Genomic DNA, 25086 nt, shown 5'->3' with positions numbered 1-25086 from the left:
ATAACTTCACATACTCTCTGTGATTATGAATATAGTGTATAGTGTATTGCAAACTTCATACACACATGCTGCAAGAATGCCTAGCTCTAAAAATGATACATTTCAAATTGATACATTTATGCCAATGCACTCTGACTGCTGTGCAGTGAACGACATTCCTGTGTGTGCGTGTGTATACACTATGCACATTTTACGCTTACACACACAACGGAGCTGAACCTACTGTAAACAACGAAAACAAATTGCTACATGCCTAGGTACCTTTCTCTGGGTATGTGGCTACTACACACAGGATGTGTCTGTGCTTAATTTCTTATACAAGTCACACATGTAGTGGAAGTAATAAAAGAAATATTTACAAAACTTACTCAGCTCTCCTGAGCTCCTGGGAGGTTCCACCTCTCAGTACTTGGCTACTACTGAAGCTCTCCCAGTGTTCCATATTACTCCACAGAGTGAACAGTTCATCTTGTACAATTAAACTTCTTTGCATTGTACTCTAAAACTCCACTGTTTCATATAAACTCTGTAATATAAATCAACTATTATATACAGATGAATCATTGTTTACAAAACAATAATTCTACAAACTTATGAACACACAACCAAAGAACTTAGTTTTTGTGATGTATGAACATTTATGTTCACACTTGAATGACTACCCTGGGAGTCATGCATATTCATGAGGATGATGAATATTCATGCATTTCATATTATCACACAAATTCAGTAGTCAGCTGATATAGGTGTAGAAATAAAGAGCACACTATGCTTCCACTAACATGAATATAACTCACAATTATATCTTCCCCAGGATATAACCAACATTTCTCCTTAATGAGAAATAAAACAAATTTGTCATTCTGTTACTTGTGCTCCTGGATGGCAAAATCAATCAACCATTCATGAAATTGTCTTGTTAAGATTTGTGAAAATCATTCACATTACCACAATAGGTTGACCAATATGTTACATTGTCTTAGCCTCTCCAGAGATGAAGTCCAAATCTATGACTCATCAATAAGTTAGAGGATTTTTGTTTTTTTCGCTGCTCCCCAAACAGGCTTATACACTGGATGGTTGATACCGGCATCTCTAGTGGGGATCCTCATCTTCATCTATGGCCTCATCACTCTGCCATTCAACCCTGTGGCGTAAGTATATAGCTATGCCGTAATGTCACTTTCTTTATAACTATAGTGCTGTATCTTACCCCACTATTCTATCTGCAGAATTTTCCCATAATCTCCAACCAAAGCCTACATGTAGCTTCAAGGCCCTTTAAGCAGAGTGGGGCACTGACAGTACTTTAATAGTAAAGTGGGTGCGATGAATTTGGAAGAGATTTTTTTGAGTTCAAAAGTCCTGCCAGGTGCTTGTCTCCTTGGAGAAAGATGATTTTTACCCTCAATTCAACGCCCACTTGATCCCGATGTAAAATGGGGCACCTGACAGTGCTGGGGTAATGATAATAAATTGTAGAGCCCTCTGGAAAAACAGTTTAGTAACAATGAAGAGGCTTATCTGGGTGTTGAATACAAGACTTTAGTATTATATCATTATAAAGTCACTCTGCCCTAATGCTACAACAGCTGTACGTGACTTCAAGTTTGATACGGTACTTTAAGAATTTAAATTCCTTTTCATCGACATTTTTGGGGACATCTGTATCATTTGAAAGGAAAGCATGCCTTTAAATGCAGTGCTTATTGATTACCAAATGCAGTTATGTAGGAGTTTATAAACCATATATCATGGCCACTGGAACTTAATTAAAGGTTCTGTACAACATCTATGGAGACTTCAGGATTGTGCATTAAATTGATTACTGGTAGCCTTTATCGTTTGCTCCAAAAGAATGAAAACAACCCCCAGCCTTTAAACCTCCAAGTCTCCCAACAGTCTCTGACACTTCATGCTACAAAAAAAGTATAGTATAAAGAATTATACCAAGAAAAAATGAGAGAATTAAACCACCACACTTCATAATGCAGCCACTATAAACCCCTACTGTGCTGTACTCACGAATTGGTAATATATCCACTGAAGAGCTCTCTTTAAAACCAACTACCATTGAATCAAGATTTCCAGTCCCCTCAAAGCCTCACATATTGTTACCATGGCCATTTGGATGGGCTGACACATACGCCTGAGTGGGCAGGTTGACTTGCACTAAATATAGGTCAAGTTTGGAGGACTAAGCCAAATGCTAGAAAAAGAAACAAACAAAGCAAAAGAAAAAAAAAACAGCACTGTAGCTAGGTCACAGCTTAGTGCCTGAACACCTTAACTCATTGAGGACAAGTCCCGATTATACTCGGGCAGGTGTGTATGGGAAATGCGTGTTGTAGCAAAATCAATCCGTCCTCAACGGGTTAACGATTACAAGGCACAAGTATCCAGACTGTGATTTGAGGATCAATCAAGTTCCAGTGTGATATATTGCATTTTTGGAACATTCGGCTGGTAAGATTCGCCTTAAAAAAAAACAGAAGAAAAAGAAACATGCTTTCTCTCTCCTTTTGTGCAACTAGACCATTTGATTTTCTCTTAGATTTGTGAAGTAATCACTGATGACCTTACATTGTACTCCACTGTGTTTCACGTGATTGTCTGTAAACAAGGACTTACACTGAACCAATGCATAAAGCCACAAAAAGTATTCTGTTTTATGTATCATGGCCATGATCTAAATTTGAGCATTCAAGTTAAGAATTGGTTTACATCATGTATTCATACTGTGGGCAGAGTATATAAGCGCAGTGGAATAAATCCGTCTTTGTGTATTAATTGTTTTTTCAATAGATGACAGCCTCAATCATGTTCCTAGTATTTCATTGTCATAACTTTCCGTTAAATTGTGCACTTAGAAACATCGGTATTAAGCACCTAATAAATGTATTGTATTATTGTTATTATTGTTATTATTATTATTATTATTATTATTATTATTATTATTATTATTATTATTATCATTATCATCATCATCATCTTCATCATCATCATCATCATCATCATCATCATCATCATCATCATCATTATTATTGTTATTATCATTATTATTGTGTGCTACCATAGGAAGCAGATCTGTGCGAGTGGTGCGGACTTCAAGATGTGTCCAGTGTGTGACCAGTCCATTGGTTGCACCTACTGGAACCTCTCAGACACCTGCTTCCAATCTGAGGTGAGTTGTTACTCAGGAACATCTTGTATTTTCCTTTATAGATAGAATGATGGTTCTTGGCCATGCATACATGTCATATCTTGCACCTGAATAGGTTTGAGACCTGTCAGGTGCTTTGTCTTATGGACTTAACCAGTTCCTTAAAGGACAAGTTCACCTTCATAGACATGTGGGTTGAGTGAATGCAGCAATATTAGTAGAACACATCAGTAAGAGTTTGAGCAAAATCGGACAATCCGTTAAATAGTTATGAATTTTTGAAGTTTCTGCTCAGTCACGGCTGGATGAAAAGACTACTATAGCTTGTGATGTCACAAGAGTACAACGATATAAAGAAAGAATAAAGAAAATTCAACAAATTTCCATTTTTCTCGCATAACAAAAGAGCACTCGACTTCTCTCTTTCAGAAGGCAGGGGGAATAATATTACCCTTAACATACGTCAGTAGCAAGTCGAAGAAATGTGCACTTTATTCAAAAAGTAAAGTTTTGTGAAATTCTCTTTTTATTTTCCTTATATAGTTGTACGCATGTGACATCATACACTGTAGTAGTCTTCTCTTCCAGCAGTGACTGCGCAGATACTAAAAATATTCGTAACTTTTGAACGGATTGTCCAATTTTCCTCAAACTTTCACTGATGTGTTCTACTAATATTGCTGCATTCTCTCAATCCTTATGTATATGAAGGTGGACTTGTCCTTTAATTTGATTAAAATTGGTGTTGAAATGGCCGAGATACCCAAAACGGAGCAATACTAATAACAGGTGGGTCCCACCTTTTATTCAGACCACTTTGTTTTACTTACTAATATTGCTGCATTCTCTCAATCCTTATGTATATGAAGGTGGACTTGTCCTTTAAGGAACATGGTATACACAGTTCTTGTGGTGTCAACTGATATATTAGGGGAAACCGGTATACCAGGTTCCCAAAATGTAGACAAGAGTGCATGTATTTATTGCTGAAATTCATGTTTATTTCTGTAATGCTATGCTATATGAATATGTTCTATCTTCTTTTTTCTTTTTTTTTTCTTTTTGCATTCAGATTGCCTACCTGTTTGACAATCCAGGAACAGTTTTCTTTGCCATTTTCATGTCATTTTGGGGTAAGTCTAAACAGAATAAACAAAAATATGTTTGCAATTAATCTCATCTCCCCATATTGTTTTATCTTGATATCTGTATTGAGATTTGCTACTGGGATACTTTGGTGGAGGAATATATCAAAGTTGTCATTGTAATAGAGTGATGTTTTAGATATTAAAGAGTATTATGTAAGTGATATGATATACACCTGTATGTTTATTTTGTCTTTGGGTAGTATTAATGTAACTTTCAATGGTTGTTATGTGACTCATTTACATGCCTTAACCTGTCATTTGTTTTGCATGAAACAATGGACCTGATTTTTGTATGCGAGTATTGAGGTATATCATAGTGCTCCATTCACATTACCTTAAACATGAATAAAGTCATCAGAGACTCCAACTCTCCCGTTTTCGCCAGGAGATCTCCCGCCGAAAGCCCATTTTTGCACAATCTCCCGTTCTCCCGTTCGAGATTTGATTTCTCCCGCCCTGGCTCTGTGTCTCCCGGTGGAAAGGATTTCTTACTTATTTCTATAGTATGTTGAGAAAATAAGCCTTAGATAGCACCAGAGAACATCTAGAATCCTAGGAACTTTGCGCTTCGCACACATCAACTTGGAGTCTCCCGTTTGCTAGGGGTTTCGGGCGGGAGAATCTCCAGATCAGAAGGTGCTTGGGGTTGGGGTCTCTGAGTCATGATTATAAACAACAAGACAGATTGACTTCCTGTTTCAACCCACCAATCAAAACTGGACTTCCTTTCATATATTGGTTAGATTACACACATTTGTCGGAAATACATTGTAGAAGTTCTAGGTATTTATCACACTTCTATTAAAAGTTGTCACACTCCTAGGAATGAACATGAATTTTGAACCACTACACTCAGATTTGAACAATGCATTGCCCAATATTCAGAATACAACCATTTATATTTCTACACCTGAGTATGAAGCAGTGGCCAAAATAATCAGGTGTACTTCAGTAAACAATGTGGCTATAATCGCTTGTACAATTCTTCCTTGCCAATGTTTTGTGTGCAAAGCCAATTGTCTGAGAAATGTTTGATTGACTTCAGTTCCAAGGCTTGTATTGATTGCTGAATATGTCAATTATCCAGTTGAAATCCAGTCCCGAGGATACCAGGGCAGGTGTCATTGCTAAATGCGTGTTATTGCAAAATCAGTTCACCCTCAAGTGGTTAATTTTCCTCTCCACTTTAAATAGGCAACATGGGAGCCAGTAAAACACCCATGAGTTTAAGGAGAGGTTCCATTAGAGAAGGGCCTGTATGTAGAGCTCCAGTGGGATCCAGGAGGTCTTTTGACTGAAATAAAAGAAATACAAAGAATCAATTCAGTGGTTAACTGAGTAAACCTTGTTGTGACAAAGTAAACACCAGAAAGTTTTCTGCTATAAAAGAAAAGAAATACAGAGAATCAAATCAGTGGTGACTGAGTAAACCTTGTTGTGACAAAATAAACACCAGAAAGTTGTTCAGGTGCTGATACATGTAGTTAGCTTATCATTAAAGTGACCCTGCATCACAAAACCACCTAAAAGTCGGCAGACATGGGTTTGCAATGAAGGGCAGATTCTGAAAGAGCAGACTCTTAGATTTAGAATGGCATACCTTAATACAAATGGGCTTTCCTAACCCATCTAAATAATGAAGAAAGGACATCCTCCGGAAAGTTGTTTGCCGATGATGAAAGAGGCTTTGAAGTTTATCCATGGGTCTATTCAAGTGCTTACAGAGTAATCTCGCACCCAGTGGTGCTCTGACTGTGTAATGAATGGGACCAAAAGAAAAAAAAGGACATTTATAACTTAAAGTCCAAAGCAGTCACTGAGGAAGGGATTATCAGATTAAGCTGAAATTTTGCAAACTCAATAGGTACAGTCTATTCAAAACTACTGAGCAGTGTGTGAAGGGTTTGTCAGATGACAAACATTGTAGTCCCGAGTATGTATATTATACGCATACCTGGGCAGCTGTCTACGCAATATGTGTGTTACAGCAAAGTCTGTTCGTCCTCAAAAGGGGTTGAAAGGGGACTGCTGCAAGACATACCTAATCACACAGACCAAAAAGAGAAGTGTTCTAGAAAAACTGTAAAGGAGACAATTTCCCATCCATCTTATTATTCCAAACTTAGAAATTATGTAAAAGAATTGGCTGGGTTGACCCATTTCATGTATTTCTAGTCTTTGTGCATGATTGCTTAGTGTGACATTTTATTGAATTTAGTCATGCAGTCACATATGCACTCATACATTTTATTTGACGTTATTTCCTTGAAATGTGGAGTTGCTTTTGAGTTGTGTGTTTCATCCCTTGTCAACAGCGGTATCTTTCCTTGAGAGTTGGAAGAGGAAGCAGGCAAGCCTGGCACATCACTGGGACTGTTGGAACTTTGAAGAGGAAGAAGTAAGCCTGTGTCGCCTTTTAACTCGTTGAAGACTAGGCCCAAGTATGCTTGGGCAGGTGTCTGTGGGATTTGTATGTTATAACAAAATCCGCCTGTCTTCAATGGGTTAAAGGCATAATTTACCATTTGCAGATGAAACGAAAACCCAGCATTAGTGCTTTAAACCTAACTAGGCAGGGGGGGGGGGGGGGGGGGGGCCTCCAAGGCCCCCCCCCCCTCGACGTTCCGCGCGATGTATCACAATCGCATAAAGCTATCGCCACGACATTTCATGACTTTTTTCTTTCGAGTCTCGCGCATCTTTTGACACAAAATTTGCGATGCTCAGGCGCGCGGTTCCGAAGTTATGCATAAATATGTACATGCGTGTCAGACCAAAAATTGCTCAAAAACGTGAATTCGTATAAAATTTCAATGCAAACTGTGCTTACAGACAAAATTCATAAAAGCATGATTATTTTGGTGTTTTATTGATTATAATCAATGAATAACTTATTTTCTTGTTCGGAGCAATGTCGCGGACAAATTTCATCGAAAAAGCAATGGAAAACATAAAGTCAAAAAAAACAAAGAAATACGTAAGAAAATTCAAAAAACAATAAAATACTTAAGAATTTTTTTCTGATATCACAATTTTTTTATAACATTTGCTAAGGACACTAAAATGAATATTAACACAAAAAATGTGCCTGTTTTGAGCTTTATTTTGTGATTTATACCAAATAGTCTGATTTCATGCATTATTATGCATAAATTAGCATAATTTAGCATAAATGATAATTTTTTGAAAAATTAACTTCAAGGTATTTTAGATTACATCATAGGCAATCATAGGCAATCATAACTTCAGAGTCTACTTAATTCTAGCTACTCTTTCCATTAGTGACATTGGCTTGTCTCAAAAACATTTTGTTTTTTAGATATTTTTTATCCTTTTATTATCGTAAGACAGAGATAAATGATCGGTGCTATCAGTGATGTCTTACATGGCAAAATGGCTATCTTCGAGTCAGACCGTTTTACTGTAAAATATCAGCACTAATCTTGATTAAAATCCTCTTTCCTCCCTTTTCTATGAATCTGCACTTCCTAACTCTTTCTCATCTCAGTCACTTTTTGAATGGGTTAGGATGGTCCAAGATCAACAACTGATGTAATTTTAAAGCTGAGAGCATAGTTACTCTTTAAAGTATGTAGAAAAGTGAAAATTCATTCTGGCCTACGTTTTGTGGGTTTTGAGCCAAGCCAATTACGAATCAGTACACCAGCCTGCATCAAAATTCCAAGTTGACTCCCCCAACAATCGCAGCTAGATGAGGACAAAATGAGGAGAATTTCAATGTGGCTCAGACTGCATAATAACTAAACTATCATGATCTGATCTACTAGTTAAGTATTCAATCCTTCTGACCTTCCCCTGCCGACACCCTCTAGGAGCGACCACGCCCGCAGTTTGCAGCCAAGGCTCCAGCCATGGAAGAGAACCCCATCACTGGTATCATGGAGCCCTACTTCCCGGAAGACATGCGCAAGAGAAGATGGCTGACCGGTATCGCTGTTCTCTTTGGAATGGTGAGCCAGTACACGTATGATAGACACCTGCAAACATATGAACATATATATAAGTGAAGAGTTTGTTTGCAAAAACCGATAAGTCCATTTTTGAAGATTTTGAAGTACGGTCTCTGTCATAAAGTACAAAATAATACCTTTTAAATGATATATTGGTCAGTACATATAAAGGTACATTTTTGAAGTTATGGTCAAAAGAAGCAAAAATGTTCTTATTATTATCTTTATTTTTCTTGACCTTTAATCGCAAATATCTCCATTTGGCAATTATGGACTTATCGGTTTTTGCATACAAACTCTTCAAGTATTCTTGTTATTTATTTTTTTCTCAAGCTGACACCGTATGTGTCATATATTTCACAAGGTTTTCACAAGACTCACGAGTCGAGTGCTATTTGCAAATTTAATGACATGCAAAATTGATAACTCAGACTTTGACAGGAATATGACATGCACTCATACATAACTCCCTTCATTACTGTATTCCATGACTGCAAAATTACCAAAAAGTCCAGATTTGCAAAAAATTTGACTCGCTAAATATATGGCATATGCAATGGCCATCAGAGCTGAGTCATGACGTAGCAACACACTAGAGATTTGATGCAAATGATGCAGGTGTTTTTTATCATTTTATATCAGGAAAATGATTGAGATTTTGTGTAGATTTAAAGGTAGTGATAGTGCTGTAGGATATCACCACCCTCAATCTGCACATTTACAGTGTATGTGGTTACAACTATTTTGCATAAACATGTCAGACATCAAAGTTCCATAATTTTCACATATTAGGCCCGAGTTTGATAAAACCTCTTACAATCTTGTAGTCCGTTTTTACTCAATATCAGTGTTAAAAGTCAATTTGAACATGATGTGAAATTAAAGCTTCCTCAGGCTGAGGCTTATCATTGATTTATTTCTTTTTATGAACTTCACAGGTCTCCCTCGTACTGATCTTCCTGGTGGGAGTCATCATGTACCGGGTGCTGGTGAGCATCCCGCTGTCGCAGAACGCCTTCTTGAGGCCCAACGCCCAGACGATAGCCAGCATGACTGGGGCCGTTCTCAACCTCATCCTCATCATGGTGCTGGGCCAGGTCTACCAGAAACTAGCTGTCATCCTCAATGACTGGGGTGAGTATAAGGAGTTGCAGCAGCCAAACTCTGCTCTTACCGGTAGATGATGATGATGTTTTTATTGTTGTTGTTGTTGTTGTTGTTGTAATTACTACTGTTATATAATATTGTTAGTTAATGTGACCCTACATCACAAAACCAACAAAAGTCACCAGACATGGATTTTTAGTTAAGGGCAGATTCTGAAAGAACAAACTCTAAGCTTTAAAACGATGTAAACTCAATTCAAATGGACAGCCCTAACCTACCTATATACTGGAAAGAAAGCACACACTCTGGAAAAGTGTGAACTGAGAAAAGAGGCTCTGCAGTACAGGGTCTATTCAATCGCTTGATCTTTCACCAAGCCGCGCTAGCTGTGGGATGAAAGGGACAAAACACAGGATGTCAACCACTGGAGCAACAATAATGAAGGGATTATCAGATTAAGCTGGAATTGAGCATGTTCTATCAACACATTCTGTTCATGATTAATGCCAACTTACAAAGCAGTAGCATTATCCTTTCAAAAGTTATTAGACTTGAGAGTGAAGAGTGTACTTGTGATTTGAAGAAATGAAAAGGGGCCTCTGGATACTTACCTGATCATTCTATACTCTCCCCAAAAAGGGGTTGTAGAAAAACTGCTGAAAACTCACTTTCCCATTTGTGTTATGACCCCAAACTGAAGAATAATGTAGAAGAAAGATAGCTCTTTCAGAAAATATTAAAAACTCAAGATTGACGTAGTTGACCCTTCCATTTCACCTGTTTTGAGTCCTCACGTAAAATCAAGGGGTGCGACTTTTTGTTTGTTTTGTGGTGCACGGTCACAAATGATAATACACTGGTAAAGTATAATAGTTGTGTAGTAGTTTTATAGTAGTAGTAGTAGTAGTAGTAGTAGTAGAAGTAGTAGTAGTAGAAGTAGTAGTAGTAGTAGTAGTAGTAGTAGTAGTAGTAGTAGTAGTAGTGACTGTAGTAGTAGTAGTAGTAGTAGTAGTAGTAGTAGTAGTAGTAGTAGTAGTAGTAGGAGTAGTTTGTAGTAGTAGTAGTATAGTAGTAGTAGTAATAGTAGTAGTAGTAGTAGTAGCAGTAATAGTAGATATACATGTAGTAATGTTAGCAGCAGCAGCAGCAGTAATAGTGGATATACATGTAGTAATATTATCAGCAGCAGTCTGTCAGTAGGATAACATATATTCACTATCATTATTCACATGCTGCTGTTGGGGAATAAGTTGTGCTTAGTAGAATGACGACTTTTATGGATTAGTTGTCATTATTTCATTGTTACATATTAGCCATCTTGGTGTCTCCTAAAAATAAAGACAGCCACCAGCGTTAGTAGTTCGCTGTTTCCAATTCTGGTGGGTCTTATGAAACTCTTAAAACACTTTTTGAGTCTTTACATCATTTGTCTATCATATAAACCTAAATTTCCCTCCTGATAATGTTGTGCATTTTAAATATAACCATAACATGGATGGAATTAATTTGTTGTTTTCTTGAATTCTTGCCAATATTTCCCTAAACAGAAATGCACAGGACGCAGACTGAGTATGAAGACAACCTGACCTTCAAAGTGTTCATCTTCCAGTTCATGAACTTCTTCTCCTCCATCTTCTACATCGCCTTCTTCAAGGGAAAGTAGGTTTAATTAAGCTGCGTCACCTTTCTCTTGAATAGTCCAAATGCCATGTCATGATCAAGATGCATCTATACCCTTTCTATGCCAATGAGTCAAATAGGCACAATTTTCCACACACAAACATCGCATGCAGAGGGTTAAACTTAGTACCCAGACTGCAATTTGTGCCTTATTGCAATGTTTAGAGAGATCTTCACCTCCTCCTGTGACTAGCATCCACAGGAGTGCCTAGCGGTTACCTAGTTTTCAATGCATTCAAAATTTTGGTGCTTAGGCATGTTTGTTCGCAGGCAAGCAGAATCACATAGTGAGCGCTCTCAGATCTGCGTCTATGGCATAAAATGACTTGCATTGAACTGGCAACATTGATACAGATCCATTAGCACCATCAATCCGCACTGATTTTCAGGCACAAATAGCGTAGTGGCCTTTCAACTTTATAGCTAGATAGAGTAATGGAATGGAAGAAATTTAGCCCATGTTTGACATCGGACAGTAGACCATTTTTGAAAACTTATTCAAATTGTTTTATGTATTCTTTTCTAGCAAGACTTTGGTTCTTACTATCCAGTATGCCTCCTGGGATAAAGGTGTCTCGAACTTGATCTCATGTTAATTTGTTACCCATGGTAATCATTGTAAATTCCTGACATTTTTGTCCCCGCCGAACGAGTTCGAGCAGGGGACTATGAAACGGGCTCCGTACGTGTGTGTGTCCGTGCGTCCGTCCGTCCGTCCGTGTGTGCGTCCGTGTGTGATCAAAATGTTCAATTTGCTACTTCTCTGTCATTTATGAGCCAATTTTGATTCTGTTTGCTTTATATGATAGCACTACATGGGAGCTTTAAAAATTCTACACAGAATTTCAGTTGTGACCTTTGACCTTGACCTTTGACCTATATTGTACATTTTGCTACAAAATGCTACTTCTTCGCCATTTCTAACCCGATTTCGATTCCGTTTGCTTTATGTGATGGCACTAGGTGAGGGCTTCAAAACTTCTACACAGAATTTTGACCTTTGACTTCTTTGACCTTTGACCTTGATTTTTGACCTATATTGTACATTTTGCTACAAAATGCTACTCCTTCGCCATTTCTAACCCGATTTTGATTCCGTTTGCTTTATATGATGGCACTAGTTGAGGGCTTCAAAACTTCTACACAGAATTTTGACCTTTGACTTCTTTGACCTTTGACCTTGATTTTTGACCTATATTGTGCATTTTGCTACAAAATGCTACTCCTTCGCCATTTTTAACCCGATTTCAATTCCGTTTGCTTTATGTGATAGCACTAGGTGAGGGCTTCAAAACTTCTATACAGAATTTTGACCTTTGTCTTCTTTGACCTTTGACCTTGATTTTTGACCTATATTGTACATTGGCTACAAAATGCTACTCCTTCGCCATTTCTAACCCAATTTCGATTCCATTTGCTTTATGTGATGGCACTAGGTGAGGGCTTCAAAACTTCTACACAGAATTTTGACCTTTGACTTCTTTGACCTTTGACCTTGATTTTTTACCTATATTGCACATTTTGTTACAAAATGCTACTTCCGGCGGGGTTATATATATTACGCACCGCGTAATTTCTACTTTTCCTTGTTTCTTATTGGAAGTGTCTTCTGACATGCATGAAGGGCATTGTAAGTTTTGTGTAGTTGAGAAAAAAGGGCCGTACATATTGATAAGGGTATATCTCAAAACTTTATAATGAAATTTCCTTCATGTGCGAAGATTCTTAGGTTAAATTGGCCATTATATGTTACCTTCATGACCATTGCACTCATTGACAATGTGTCTCTCACACATGAAATTAGTTCTGTACCGGTACTTTACTTTATGAATGAGGATAATCATACGCACAGCTTGCAACTATTGGTAAGAAAAGTTTTAATTAGTTTTCTAAGCATGTGACTGTTGTTTTGGCCTTGTAAAATTCTGCATGTTTGTATTTTTTTTTAATAAATATCATGGCCGGCGGAATCAGGGGGGCCAGGGGGGCTCCCCCCCCCCCTTTTTGACTTTTTGTGCATCATACAAATGAATGCATAAGGTGTCATCACTTTGGGCCCCCGACTATTTTTTAACCCGGAAGTGTGTACATTGCAAGTGGCACTAAAAAGAAATAGATAGAGATGTTGAAGTGTGAGCGCGGGAAGGTTATGTTTTTGCGCCTTTTTTTTTTTCTTGTTAGCACATGAAACCCGGAAATGTGTCCCTCCCCCCCCCCCCCCCCCACGCAAACACACTTTTGAAAATGCTCCGCCGGCCCTGAATACATGTATATGAAGCATGGCTGTGTGCTTACATGCAAAACAACTGTAATTTTTGTTTTTGCTTAGAGTGGTTAAATTAGTAAATCGTACACAGACGTGTTGGTAGCTGTGTATAAGGTGATTATTGTTCTCGGAAATGTGACCAAGCAACAACTTTCAAATTGGTTTTTTCTGTGTTGCAGATTTTTGGGTTACCCTGGCAACTATAACACCTTCTTTGGTCTGCGTGACGAGGCGTGTGGGAGCGGAGGATGTCTGGTTGAGCTGGCTCAGCAGCTTTTCATCATCATGGTCGGCAAGCAGATGATCAACAACGTCCAGGAAGTCGCTATTCCGTAAGTCACCATGGCAACTGCATGTCCGGGATGCTGCATGCAATTCCAAAGTGTACTGTAAAAGTGGTTTCTTTAGCGTATAGATACTTCCGCAGTTTCCATCGGTGCCAACTTTTTCGCGTGTGTTTTAATTCGCAGTCGGCAAAAACTGTTTTATTTTGCACATGAAAACCCAAACTATGATCCAATTATTCTTTTATTAGATAGAAATTAAAATTGAATGCAGGTTTACCGGAAATCCCGTCTCTCGAGTACTTTAGGCCTATAACACGCTTGTATTATTGCGCAGTATTGCTGTTCGTGTGTTGACCATCATTACACTCAATGCGCGGAATCTTCGTGTGTGCATGTGCGCAATAGCGTTGTAACAAGCGGCGAGTTCAAAACATTTTCATGTGATGTTAAATTCGCAGTTCAACCTCAAAGCGCGAAAAGCGTGAAAATAAAACCACGGCAAAAGAAACAGCTTTTACAGCAATGGTCAAGATGTGTTAGTATGAGACAGGGCCATGCAATGGTGGAGGTACATAGGGCAGTGATACAGCATGCAACTTACAGTGTAGTCAGGAGTGCATCTGCCTTGCAATCAAAGGACTCAGGTTTGATTTCCATCATGGAGTCAAGCTGAGCATACAATGTTGTGTGTAATCATACTGTCCCTTTTCAGAGGTAAAAACACTTGGTCCCTCACATAGAACTTTCAAATTGGAGGTGTGGTCCTTATCACATACATAGAACATTGAAATTGGAGGTGCGGCATGTCGTGGAGTCCTGACTTGGGTATGTTTAATAAAGGAAAAGTCCATTGTGATATTAGTTCGTTACTTTGCATGAAAACGGAAAATCAATGAACATTTTGGGGGAAAATCAGACATGCCCATTAGTTATGAACTGATAAAGTTTAGAGAGTAAAACAGACAAACTGGCAACTCTGTGTGACATACATGTAGGCATGGAGCAGCTCAATCTCCATTTATTGTGTTCACAAAATGTCACTAATTTTCATTTTTCTCAAATTTTTTGGCCCAGACTTACCTTATCTACTGAGGAAGATATGCATAAACTTACTACCGGTAAACTCCTTATACCAAGAATGAATTACCTGAAGAAAAAATTTTCTCCTGAGGAAAAAAAAAAAAGAAAAAAAAATCATAGCTTTACCATGAGAGTTAAATTTATACAGCAATTAAGCTTGAAATTTTCTATGCAACTTTGCTCATCGCCTGTCTAGCATAACAGTTCTACAAAAAAAAAAAAAAAAAAAAAAAATTATACATGGCTTCAAGAAACAGAACGTTTTCCTAAAGTGCTGATAATACCTTGCAGTCTCAGGATGATGTGGCACACGCACTACCAGGGAGTTTTATGTGGCACACATAGTGTTTAAAGGCATTATTTACCATTTGCAGATGAAAGAGAAACTCAGTTTTAATGCTTCAAAATACGTATAGTTCTGAAAATGTGAGTTAGGGATAGAAACAAACATTGTAAGATTTTAATCGGATAATCTAATGTTACGTCTTGTTAAATATAGAAAATGTCAACAATATAATGAATTTGTTTCTGGCCGGACTAAACCATGTGAGTACATAGTTATGGTTGATTGAGAAAAATAGTGATATCTCCTTATGCTTTAGGTTTTATTGGATTTTTTGTCTATGTTAAGATGTTTTGTGATACAACTGAGCAACACATACAATATTGGTATGCATCAGATGTAACTCAAACAATTGTTAAAATCACTGCTCCCAAAGTTAACGTGTTCCTTTAACACTATTTGTATGTCTTCTCTGGTCCTCGCCTTTGCAGGAAGCTGAAACAGATGTACATCCGGTGGAAGGTGAAAGGCTCATTCTCTGGGACGGAGGAGGAAATCAGTCGCTGGGAGGAGGACTATGAGCTTGTCCCCAACGAAGGCCTGTTTGAGGAGTACTTGGAAATGAGTGAGTGGGACTGATGACTGAGATTTTCATCAAGCTGTTTCCTTTTTGTAACAGAAACATGAGATGCCAACATTGATTTGTTACATTAACTAGAAAAATTGTGTGAGTGTGTGTGTGTTCATTAGCAGTGCATGCTACACTGAGGATGAACTATAAGGAAGCAATTTTGTTTAAGAGAATGAAATGCAACAATAAAACACAGTCAGTTCTATACCGGCCGGTACTTCAAAACAACCCACATTAAAAGTAATAAATGAATACATACAAAAAAATAATATTGATTATATTAGGCTAGCTGTTGATACTATAATTTTGTGTGTACATGCCAGCATATCAGTGCAGCTCCCAACTGAAATGCAAATTGCCTCAGTTATTTGATATACATGTATGGACCCTGAGGCATATATATATACAAATAGTGAAATTTTAAAAAAGCTACTGTTGTATTCATCAACAAGAGTTTGTTTGCAAAAACCGATAAGTCCATATTTGCCAAATTAAAGGTCAAGAAAAATAAAGAGAATAATAAGAAAATTTTTGCTTCTTTTAACCATAACTTCAAAAATGTACCTTTATATTTTGTAACCAATATATCATTTAAAAGGTATTATTTTGTACTTTATGATAGAGACCGTACTTCAAAATCTTCAAAAATGGACTTATTGGTTTTTGCAAACAAACTCTTCATATAAATCTGTGATAGAAAAGCACATCATACATGTATTAGGGACTCAATTTAGTGTCTAGGGGAAAATGTAAACTTCCAGCAAATTTTAACTTGAGAATGTTGTCTTGCTTCACCTGTTCTGCTTAAAAACAAGCACACCCCAACAACTTAGCCTGTTCTATGACACATGTACCTGTAAAACGAGGAATGTTGGCACGCATTTTAATGTCGCAAATTTCGAGGGTGCCAACATTCACAGAATTAAAATGCACACAAAAAGTTCCTGCCTATGTATACACAATGTGCATTGGATGCCAGTGGCGATTTGCATAAATTTCATGCCGCGAGAAAGGTCGTCGGCTCCAATTTGCAAAATTTTTATGCTGCAAATATATCATGTTTTACAGTCTAGATCCTCAAACATCCATAAAAAAGACTTTGTGCAGGGCTTATCACGCTCCCATACGAAATTACCTATCTTCATGACAAAAATTGAGCCAGCCGTGTATGACCTTTCGGTTCAGTTCGGTTTATTTCATTCGTCATAAAAATACATAAAAATACAAGGACATATTATACAACTATACAAACTTCGAAAATTTCGTTTCATGTCAATGGGGATCAACAAAAAGAACTTTAAAGTCTTGTGACACTTTAACCCCGGCAATATAAAATATTACATCAAGATGGACACAAAACACAAACACAAACTGACAATCATACAAAAAAAGTAGATAACGATACAAAAGTAGCTAACAAACAAATCTTGTATCCTCCTCCACTTTTGTGACTCTCAGTCATTCAGTTTGGGTTCATCACCATCTTTGTGGCCGCCTTCCCGCTCGCCCCGCTCTTCGCCATCCTCAACAACTGGCTGGAAATTCGGCTGGATGCCCAGAAGTTCGTCTGCGAGCTGCGGCGACCGGTGGCCGAGCGAGCCCAGGACATCGGTGTTTGGTTCGACATCTTGGACATCACAGCACAGATTGCGGTCATTAGTAATGTGAGTGCCACCTGGTCGACTTGTGCTCCTTGCTGCCTTTTCAATACAAAACATGATTGGTGAATACACCACTGTTATTTACCAGTATATTGCATGCCACTAATTCATACATTTGTATTTCTTGCAATGGCAACTTAACCTGTTGAGGACGTGCTAATTTTGCTATAACATGCATTTCCCATTGACCCTTGCCCGAGTATACTCGGGACTCATCCTCAACTGGTTAATTTGCACTGAGATATAAAATAGATCTTTGAATCTTTAGGAAGTTGGAGAAAAGATTCGCTCCTTACAATAAATTGTCATCTAAGGGGTTTATAACACTTTTTTTTATGCCTCTGCCACGAAGTGGTGCCGGAGGCATTATGTTTTCGGGTTGTCCGTCCGTCCGTCCGTCCGTCCGTCCGTCCGTCCTTCCGTCCGTCCTTCCGTCCGTCCGTCTTTCCGTCCGTCCGTAATGAATTTTGTGGACAAGGTAACTATCAAAAGCTGTTGAGGTATCCTAATGAAACTTGGCATGTATGTGTATTAGGGGGTGAAGTTGTGCCTATCAACTTTTGGGTGCACATGCTCAAGGTCAAAGGTCAAAAGGTCAAGGTCAAATACATAAAATTTCACTATTTCCACCATATCTATGCAATGCCTGAAGATATTTTCTTGAAACTTAGTGTATACATGTATTACCCAATTTAGATTCTCTGGTGAAAGTTTGGGTCGTGAGGTCAAAGGTCAAAGGTCAAAAGGTCGAGTAAAAGTATTAAAACTTCTTTTTTTTCTCTGTAAATTGGAAAATTGTTCAAGGTATCTTCATGGAACATAGTATATATACATGTACTGACTGGCAGTGATTATCTAGAGAATGTAGGGTTCATGGGGTCAAAGGTCAGGGGTCAAAGGTCAAGTGCAACACTTCAAAATTTTACTATTTCCCTCATGTTCATGCAATGCCAGCAGGATTAGTATTTTTTTTTTTTTTTACACTTGGTGTATGCATGTGTAACCTAATAGAAATTCTCTGGAGAGTTTTTTTTCTTTTTCTTTTTTTATTGCCTCAAAGGTCAAAAGGTCAAAGATCAAGTGAAAGTGCTGAACTAACCTTTTCCTCCATATCTCGGAAGTGGCTCAATGTATCGTGAAACTTACTGCATATCTATGCATGTTCTACCTGAAAGTGATTATCTTATGAATTTTAGGGTCTAAGGCCAGATGAACATGGTAACAATTTACTATTCAGTACAGAAATTGCACTTTTTCTCCATACCGGTACCATGAAAATTACTCAATGCATAAATGTATGAATGGGTCAAAGTCAAGTTAAAGTCCTTAAATCCCCAAATACATGCTCTCCTATTCATCAATTAAACCAAGTTCAAGGAAGGTGAACATTCAACACATTTCTGACAAACTTGTCATTTCAATATTTTGCCAGTTTTGTGAAAATGTAATCACACATTGTCCACATGTACTATCTAGCCCTATTAGGAGAATCATGCATTATGGCGGAGGCATACCAGTCGCCATAGCGACATTTCTAGTTTAACACTTTGTAACTCTATTTAAAACAAGTCAAAAAAGAAACATGCCCATAAATATTAAAGTGTATTTGCAAGTGTAAAACTTCTCTTTATCTTTCCTGCTGGCCTGCTTGTCCTTTTTGTACCTTCTTTTTTACAATAATTAATGAGTGATAGGATCATTTAGACACTACACAACTGTTACTGCTGTGTGAGAGGTAAAGTACTCATGAAATCACAGAATATTGAATTGTTGATGTGCAGTAAAAGTATATCCATGTATCTTTCAGACATTTCTACTCTATATGTGATGATGAAACTTATTGTCAGTAATGAACTCTGCCCTGACATTGGTATGTGTAATGTGTTTGATAATTTCCAATCTTCTATACAGCAGACCATATTTTTGTGAAATTTATTCACATTTAACTGGAAACATACAAAACACATCTCAGATTCTTTCCTTCCTTCTCCCTGTAGGCATTCCTCATAGCATTTACTTCAGAGTTTCTTCCCAAGTTGCTGTATCAGTACCAATATAACTTCAGTCTCGATGGCTATGTGAACTTCACCCTTGCCTACGCACCCAAGAACGCATCAGAGGCACCATGCAGGTAAAAAAAAAACTTCGCTTCTTGTCAAAAGATAATTAATATAAAGATATAATCCAGGAAATTAAAGAGCTGGAGTTCCAGCAGGCTGTAATTATTCAAAACAGTTGTCAGATTTCTATTGATGTATTATACATGTATAAAAGAATTTCACAGGTGCACTTGTGCCTTTGATGATGATGTTCAATGCTGCTGCCTGCTGAGCAATCAGAAGATTCATTTTGAATGTTAAAGGGATCGTACAGTTTTGGTTGAGACCTAATTTCAGGTTTCTAACTTTTTTTTGTGAGATAATGAGAAACCTCTTATGAAATATGAAAGAGCATGTAATTCTATGAGGAATTCACCGCTTATTTGATGAAAATTGGTTTTGAAATGGCTGATATATTCACAAAAATAGCGATTCTAATAAAGTGTTGGACCCACACTTTATTATGATCGCTTTGTTTTACTTTGTTTTTGGATGTTTCAGTCATTCCAAACCCGATTTTCATCAAATAAACTTTGAATTCCACTTAAAATGGTATGCTCTGTACTATATTATAAGTGTTTTCTTGGTATCTTGCAAAAAGTTAAAAGCCCAATTCTCATTTCCACCAATACTGTAATATCCCTTTAACATAATATTGGCTATATTTTTGTCTGTTATATTTATCAAATGGAGTGAAACCTCATTGAATGATAAAGCATTTAAACAAAAGTCAATCCTGTCCAGAAATTTGTGCACAAGTGTAAATCAGAGCTGTTATCATGTGAAAGTGTTTAAACCTTTAACATCCTGGAAAGCCAATTTCATCATTTTTCTTCTTGATTCCCTCAAATAAAACTGATAAAATATTGCAAGAATATATATCAGAGAGAGAGAGAGAACTAAAGAGTAGTCAGAACAGAGAAAAAGAGAGAAAGAACACTCTAACCAATTTCTGGGTCTGTTGTTACCTCCTTCAGAGATGTTCTGCAAATGATTAAGTAGTATCAATTGCTACAGATCTAGGCAATGTCAAAATCATTCCGGGGAAGAGTGATCATCGATCTCTGTATACACATATATGTTCATGCTTGTCATCCTCCAGGTATACAGACTATCGGGATGATGAGGGTAACACCACCATCTTCTACTGGCAGCTCCTGTGTGTCAAACTCGGCTTCGTCATCCTCTTTGAGGTGAGGATATAGATCGTAGCATCTCAACAATATTCCACTCTTTTCCCTTCTTCACTGTAAGCCTTGACGACTGACCTCTCAGCCTTTACTACTGACCTGACTCCCAGAAATTCTGAAAGGCATAATTTAACATTTGCAGATGAAACAAAATCCCTGCATTAGTGCTTCAAAATTGTTCTAAAATATCAGTTAGGGATAGAAACAACCACTGTAAAAATTTGAATTCATATAATTGATGTTAAGTATTGTTAAATACACAAAATGTGAACAATAGTTATGATAAAAATGTTTCCAGACTAAACTGTCTACAGTTATGGTTTATTGAGAAAAATTCTGATATCACCTTTTATTCTAGGTTTTATTGCGAAAAATTTATACTCTAGGGTCTTTTTGCGATACAACAGACCTACACATATGCATCAAATGTGATATCTTGAATATTTTTGAAATCACTGCAGCTCCCAAAGGTAAGCAGGACCTTTAATTTGGGGTCTTTGTGGATTTTTTTTTTTGGCAATGATTTATAAATCATTCTATGCATGAGGTGGTTATCACTCATAAATGCTGTTCAGTCATCTACCGTAAAGATATAGAGTAAAAGAAGAAAGAAAGAAAGTCAATGAAACCTCATGTATCATAGCATCTGTATTGTCAGAACTAAATATTTCCCCTTCTGAGATGATAAGGATACCAGCTTTGGCTTTCTTTGCAGAAGATTTCTTGTATTTATGATTTTGCAGTTTGTTTTTGTTTTTTCTGCTTAACCTGTTGAGGACGAGTCCCGAGTATACACGGGCAGGTGTCTATGGGAAATGCGTGTTCTAGCAAAATCAGTCCACCCTCAAAGGGTTAAATTTCTGTGACTTCACCATGGACTTCACCCCGTTTCGAATGTCAGTCATTCCCCCAAAACAAGTACATTATGCAACAACCTGACAATATATTTTAACACAAATGTTACTTGCTCTTCTGTTACTGTGAAAGTTCGAATTTTTTCAGCTGATGTACTGCTGTTCGTTTCGTGGTCATCAATGTAGTACTTGTCTTTCTCTGATCTTTGTCCCATCAGCATTTCGTATTTGGGGTCTCGCGGTTCATCGACTTCGTCGTGCCCGACATCCCAGAAGCGCTGGAGGTGAAGATAAAGCGGGAGGCCTACATGGGCAAACAAGCATTGCAGGAATTCCAGGTATGACGGTTAGATGTGCACCCACTCCCCTTTAACAGTGGTGATGGTTTTGTTTCTGTTTTTTTGCTCAAAGTTGGTTATTATGCTTTAGGTGGTTAGTTTTTTTTTTTTTTTTTTTTTTGGTGCTTGTCTGTTTGTGTCAGAGTTTTTATCTTTTTTTTTTCCGACAGTGTTGCTCATGATGATTGCCTTTCAGAGAGTGATTGTGACTCTTTACGCCATGCAAGCTCAGCTTGGAACTTAACTCTTAATGTGCCAGGCCTAAAACCCCTAACGTGCCAGAGGTTTTTATCTAACGTCAGAACGTTTCGAAACTGGACTGACAATGACATTTAAAACCGCCATATCTCTGAAACTATTGACTGTTTTGAATTGAGTTCTACACAACATATATCAAGAAATGTTTGTTCTTTCGTGTCATGTAGTCAGTTTGCCATAATATCTATCTGAACCTGAAATATTGCAGAAATAATTGATACATCAAAAAAAAAACTATTCGAAATTTTTGTATAGTATGGAAAAAAAGAGTCAGTCGTGTTTTTTCTTCAAAAGAACGCTCCCTTGACTCTGTGAGAAAGTTTTAGAGCAACATCTCCTCTTTCAAATGATAACAAAATTGCCTTCTAGAATTGTATGATTCCAAAGATACTAGCAGTTTATTTTGTCTTAGCAATTTCTCTTTCTGATTCAGTAATACATTCCCAAATCTGAGTCCTTTAGTCCCAGATCCTGTATTTGAAACTAAAGTGATTGTCCCGGGCCCTTCAAGAGTGTCTTTTGTCCACTTGAGAAGGAAGAACCTACTAATCCTCCTTTTGTCTAACGGGACCACTGGAGGGGTACTCTATTGAAATCGGCAGGCCTTTGTCCGCATGCAATTACTTATAGGCTAGCGTGGGGACGATTAGTGACGTTCACCAAAACAAAAGGATGAAAGACTTGACCGACGAACCTTAGCTGACCTAAGCTGAACCTCTTTGAGGGACAAAATCAAAGCAGCTTCCCGCAGGACAGCGTCCAAGCGGAACAATACGAGTGGAACCGCATAGACAATACACGCAGATTCAATAGCATACACACGCGTGGTGTACCAATGAGACTTTTAATCCATACACATCTTACAGAGGGTGCGCTCGCTGAGGATTTTCCCGACGCGAAAAAAATACATCTAGCTGAAAAATCATGTATTTACTCAAAATTTTCCAATGTAAGCATGCTCATATTTTTAGTGGAAACGATGGCTATACTAATTAGCTACCAGTACATATCATTGGCAATTTCTTTGTGTAACGCATTACGGTACCATAAGGACTTAAATGATCAATGCTTTTCTCGCTCTTCTTAGTCGCCGATCGGCGACCATGGCATGTCAGGACTAAGGTCGCCGTTCGGCGACCATGGCACGTTAAGAGTTAATAGGCAGAGATCGACATTGTGCTTGAAGTCAAACTTTGAGGAAATATAAACTTGACGTACAAAATAGTACCATATGCCTCAACTTTGTTACCTGAGGATTTATAGATTATCCTAAAGTTTTATAGGACATCAGAGTGCCTTGAGCAAATTTTGGAGTTTGTGTCGGCGTGGATTGGCTTTTCATCATGAGCAACACTGTGACTCTGTTATGTATATAATTGCTATTTATAAGGATTTTGTTACGATTCGGCATTTTTTCATCCAGTTTCTTCCATTGCTGTTTCTTGTATGTCTTTAGAAAAGGGAGGGTGTGGGTGGGCTTTCAATAGACAAGTAGAAAAAGTGTTTGGTAATTGGTTACTCTTAGTTGCAGTCTAAGACATGCATGTGTGGTGTAAAGTTATCATAATCCCTTCTTCTTCTTTTTTTTTTTGGTTATTGTGAAGCATGCATCCGTAGCAGCAGTAATTATCAAATGTTGATTTATTGGTAAAGATAACATATGCCAAAATGCTGAATGAATGGATCCACATTCAATGTGCACCTCTACCCATCATAAGAATTTTGCTACCCCAGGTTTTTTTTCTTCTATGTTTGAAGTGTATTTATGTTTAGTGATATCACGGATTTGTATAAAAACTGTGCCATTTTATTTTGGGTCATTTGTGTCAATTCCAGTGTGTGAATATTGGGGCATAGACGTTTCCATTTTATCATGTGGATCATCTGTGATATGAAAGATATATGGATCCATGCATGAATACCCTTCTACACCACTCATGATTCATATTTTTCTTAATACCAACAACTACAATGTACGTGTATCACAAATGTGACTGCCCAGCTCAAAACCCACATCGAAAGGCCAAAAAAGATTTTTTTACTTTTCTACATACATGTAGTTAAAGAAAGCTCTAAGATTGAAGGTGATATACACAACCTGTTCAAATTGGACCATCCTACCAAATTCATGAATAGATATATAGGTACAACTTGTAGGAGGTGCAGTTTCATAGAAAAGGAAGAAAAGAGGATTTTTATAAAGATAAGGGTCACTCAGGCATGCTGTGCACAAATTATCAATTTCCAAGTGGAGCAGCACCTGTCTCCCAAATATGGTAAAGGAAAAACTTCTATTATCCCGGTTTCAGTCTTGTTTTTAGTAAACAGCCAAACTTTAAAAGTGTAATAGGCAGATAAGTAGAAAAATTATTCTCCCAGGTAAGTTACACTTGAAAAGATTTAAGTTGGTCAATCCAAATGAGATATTTTGGTCCATTGTATAAAATCCTAATCTGGGACTCTTATGTGGGTTTTGAGCTTGGTGGTTTCAACTGGGAAATTAATATCTCCCAGTGTGTAAATCTTTGTGCATGCAATGCTTTGTGATATTTAACTTTAAACTCATGTTATTATGTCAATAAATTCTCCGTGAAATTTTAAGTGGCTTCTGCATACTTGATGGCAAGGGTCACAAGCTGAAAAAAAAAAGACATTCAGAAACCTTTGAATTCATTTTGTCCATTTGAATCTCACTGTCTTTATACTGTAAGAGAACGTTTTTGCAGTAAAACTCAAACCACGCTTGCCAGACTGAAAGCACAAAACCAGTTGCACAAAAAAAGTCCACTTATACAGTAATCTACAGCAGTGTGTGTTCCTTTGTTATCATTATATATTGCCATTTTGTCTGTGCTTATAGGCAAAGTCTCAAGACAAGCCTAAGGTGCGGGAGGTTAAGGTATATCCTATATACCCAGTGGAAGTGATTGCATGAAATCACGTCTCAATAGATATGCATGCACTATCAGTAATTCTTGCATGGATTTTCATGACAGAAATCATGTTTTCATATATCTGTCATGATATCACAACCTATATGTTTACATGTGTGTGCTTTTTTCTTTACAGC

General features: G+C 37.6%; 1 protein-coding gene across 1 annotated transcript in view; it reads left to right on the top strand.

Annotated features, from left to right (window-relative positions):
- Window positions 1–21764, top strand: part of LOC139744963 (anoctamin-7-like) — a 50531-nt gene extending 28767 nt beyond the window's left edge. Inside the window, exons 8-20 of the mRNA XM_071655373.1 lie at window positions 1064–1154; window positions 3079–3184; window positions 4236–4296; window positions 6627–6709; window positions 8145–8282; window positions 9221–9416; window positions 10937–11048; window positions 13515–13667; window positions 15477–15610; window positions 17075–17280; window positions 19275–19408; window positions 20479–20569; window positions 21639–21764. Of these exons, the coding sequence (XP_071511474.1) occupies window positions 1064–1154; window positions 3079–3184; window positions 4236–4296; window positions 6627–6709; window positions 8145–8282; window positions 9221–9416; window positions 10937–11048; window positions 13515–13667; window positions 15477–15610; window positions 17075–17280; window positions 19275–19408; window positions 20479–20569; window positions 21639–21764 (1631 nt within the window). The remainder of the gene's footprint in view (window positions 1–1063; window positions 1155–3078; window positions 3185–4235; window positions 4297–6626; window positions 6710–8144; window positions 8283–9220; window positions 9417–10936; window positions 11049–13514; window positions 13668–15476; window positions 15611–17074; window positions 17281–19274; window positions 19409–20478; window positions 20570–21638) is intronic.
- The last annotated feature ends 3322 nt before the right edge of the window (window positions 21765–25086 follow it).

The sequence above is a fragment of the Diadema antillarum genome, unplaced genomic scaffold (genome assembly GCF_040938485.1).
Source record: "Diadema antillarum isolate AM-2024a unplaced genomic scaffold, OU_Dant_1.0 seq00001222_RagTag, whole genome shotgun sequence".
In the NCBI taxonomy this organism is placed as follows: domain Eukaryota; kingdom Metazoa; phylum Echinodermata; class Echinoidea; order Diadematoida; family Diadematidae; genus Diadema; species Diadema antillarum.
The sequence above is the reverse complement of the archived record's forward strand: the minus strand, read 5'-3'. Positions and strand labels throughout refer to the sequence as shown.